Source organism: Rhodnius prolixus, unplaced genomic scaffold (assembly GCF_049639745.1).
Source record: "Rhodnius prolixus isolate KJV_2025 unplaced genomic scaffold, Rpr scaffold_20, whole genome shotgun sequence".
NCBI classification, from domain to species: Eukaryota; Metazoa; Arthropoda; class Insecta; order Hemiptera; family Reduviidae; genus Rhodnius; species Rhodnius prolixus.
In genome coordinates this window covers 392,310-395,595 of record NW_027411595.1, presented here as the reverse complement: position 1 = coordinate 395,595, position 3,286 = coordinate 392,310, and the positions used below count along the sequence as shown (strand labels likewise).

At 31.4% G+C, this 3,286-nt stretch overlaps 1 protein-coding gene across 1 annotated transcript; it reads right to left on the bottom strand.

Moving 5' to 3' along the window:
- Nucleotides 1–591: 591 nt before the first annotated feature.
- LOC141451959 (SCAN domain-containing protein 3-like) lies at nucleotides 592–2,473 on the bottom strand. The gene is made up of 2 exons (XM_074123775.1): nucleotides 701–2,473; nucleotides 592–603 (listed from the first exon to the last, which is right to left on the bottom strand). The coding sequence occupies exons 1-2, from the start codon at nucleotides 2,471–2,473 to the stop codon at nucleotides 592–594; spliced, it is 1,785 nt and encodes a 594-aa protein (XP_073979876.1).
- Between the last annotated feature and the right edge of the window lie 813 nt (nucleotides 2,474–3,286).

Sequence of the window (3,286 nt, the reverse complement as noted above, 5' to 3'; positions counted from 1 at the left end):
ACACTTCAACACGGCAGTCTGTAGTTCTTCTAGTGAGATATCCGTATCAAGCTTGCGTACCGAAAATAACCCTGGACAAACAATTTTCAAATCCTCTCTGGGAGGGTATAGAGCCCTATAAAAAGCAATTATTTTTTCCAAGGGAACTGGCTCTCTCTTACCTTTAATCCTTCTGACTCGGTTTATTGCCTCCCAAAAATCCTTGCAATTTTTAACTTTCTTTTTGTTGACCAACAGTAGTGTTCAATTTTTTCTGACTGCAGGTTATTACGTTCTATAATCATCATGGAAGTGTTAAATTTGGATGAGAAATGTCAGTTTGACAATTCAATCGGGGGCATATAATTGTATACCCATCACCCATATGCTTCTTCAAAAGTACTACCAGGCGACGAAGTACTCATTAGCGTACAACAGTGATTCTCAACTTTTTTTTTGTTGCGGCACATAGCGATTTCAAAATTTGGCGGCACACAAAGAAAAAGATAAAAATTATTTATTTTCTACCACACACTGCGTAAATAGTTTATGACAAAAATTTTAAATATACGAAATAAACTAATATATACTACAATAATAACTAAACGTTTGTTATGGGATTATCTACAAGTTAATAATAAAAATATTTTTAATGCGAAATTTGAGCTTGATGTTTTTTGATAATTTCATTTATATTTGGTCGTAAAAATGACAATGCTACTCTCATATCGTCTTCTACATTTAACAATCTTGATCTTTTTTTAGTTTTAATATTGGCTAGTGCTGAAAATCCGAATTCACACAAATAAGATGTGGAAAATTGTAATAATATGTTTAAAGCTTTTTTGGCTATCATTGGATAATCGCATCTGACGTTAATCCAAAATGAATTAATTGATTCTTCAGAATGTTTTAAAATTAAATCTCGATTATTGGAAAGCAAAATGAGTTCTTCCTCTTCATTCAAAGTTAAGTCAAATATAGAAGTATCCGTTATGAGAAATGGATTACGAACCCAATCAAATTTCTTAATATCTAATTTTGGGAAATAATGAATAATTCTCTCTTCTAATGTTGTCAAATGATCAATAACAATTAATTTAATAGTTTTATAACTGCCTTTAGGGACTGACTCAAACTTTTCTAAATTGTCTTCCTGAGCTTTATTCTTCCATAAAGTTATTTGTTTTTTGAATCCCACTTTCTTATCGGTTGAGTTTAAGATATTTTGATTAGGCCCTTGCATACTTGAATTGATGTTGTTAAAAATAACAAAAATGTCTGATAAGTAAGCTAGTTTAGTACACCATATTTTATCTTCTAACAAATGAACAAATTCATAATTTTTATCTTGTTCAAAAAACATTTTCATTTCGTCTTTTAATTCCAGTACACGAGATATAACTTTTCCTCTGGACAACCATCTTACTTCTGTATGGAGTAACAAGGATTCGTACTTGGCTTCCATAGCTTGGCATAATTTACTAAATAATCGACTTTCTAATGGTTTTGATTTGATATAATTAACCATTTTAACACATTGTTCCAGGACTATTTTCAAATCTGATGGCAAAAATTTTGTAACAAGTGCTTCTCGATGCAAAAAACAATGGGTAGCTAATATATCCTCATTCAGTTCTTTAACATGTGCTACAAATCCTTTTAGATGTCCAGTCATAGCTGGAGCACCATCTGTGCAAATGCCAATACATGACTTCCAAGAAACTTTAATTTCTTCTAAATATGAACTAATTACTTGAAAAATATGTTTACCAGTTGTAAAATCAGGTAACTCCCGACAACATAAAAATTGATTAATTATATCATTTTCGTGAATAAATCTAACGAATGCAATTAATTGAGCATTTCCTGTAATATCTGTTGTTTCGTCGATTTGTAGAGCAAAATTCGAATTTGCAAGAGTTTTTGCAGTATTATGCTCAATATTTTGTGACATATCTTTAATTCTGCGATGGATTGTATCATTTGAAAGTGGTATTTTGCAAATATCAATATCAGCTGATCCACCAATCATTGTTTTTACAATTTTGCGACAAGCAGGTAATATAATTTCTTCAGCCCAATTGTGAGGTTTTAAGTTAACAGCAATCAATTCAGCTATTTCGTAAGAAGCTAAATGAGCCTTTTCAGACACACATACTTGTTTTTCAAAAACTTTTACTTGCTTGATTTTTGATGATAAAGACCTTTCAAAATAGCTTTTATCTCTTGTTGAAAGAGAAGGAAGATTAGTCACCAAGTGACGTTGGAGTTTGCTAGGAACCATAGCACTATTTGATAATTTAAAACCACATATCACACACTCGGGAACAACTATGTCATTTTCCATTGTAGAGGCAAATCCAAATTTCAAAAAATCATCATTATATTTCCGATGGACAACGTATTTTTTTTGAGCAAGAAGTATTTTTACTTGTGCCGGGGGTTGGCTCATTAACTTGGTCCCTAACGTTATCATTATCACTATTATCATCGTTAAGCTTTCTTCTTTTTAACCATTTATCCATTTTCAGAAGGATCTGGTAAAATAAAAATAATGTTGTCGAAACATTTTAAAAAAATGGTTCAAATATTACCTTTGAATACGATTGATTTAAGTTTGAGAATACAATACTGCAAAGTTAATAAGTATACAATTTTATGAATTGACACTACATGCAAATAAATTAATATTAAACTTAATCACATACATTTGCCAATTTTAACGAAAGAAAATGGGCAGTAACTACTATGCAACACCTTGTGAATCCCAACTATCACTAAAACAACACGTTTTGCACGCAGAAGTGGCAAGCGTGCGCCGACTTGAGACATATTCCTATTGCTATGCTCGCCGCTTCACCATAATTCGGCACTAAGAAAAAACGCGTTCAAAACAAATAATAAAATAATTTATTTTTTTGTGGATTTAAATACATATTCATGTTAAATCTATTTTTCTTTTTAAATGATATAATTTAATAATATTAACATTATTATTGTCAGTTTTAATAGATTTATTTAGTATGTTAGAATCTTGCATGGGTTAGAAAAGATAGATAAATTTATTTAGAAGGATATCTATTCTACGACAATTATATTTGCAAAATTTGGCGGCACACTTTTGAAATTTGGCGGCACACAAAAGTGCCGCGGCACAGTGGTTGAGAATCACTGGTCTAGATGCTTACTTCTAGAATAACACTCACTCTCCATTCCTACTTATAAATACATTCGCTTCACACATTCATCCCTCTATTATATCCAACTATTTACATAAACTACGGGAGTCCGAGGGTCACCCCGG

Coding starts and splice junctions, on each gene's coding strand:
- LOC141451959 (XM_074123775.1), bottom strand. CDS start 2,473: ATGATAATAGTGATAATGATAACGTTAGGGACCAAGTTAATGAGCCAA.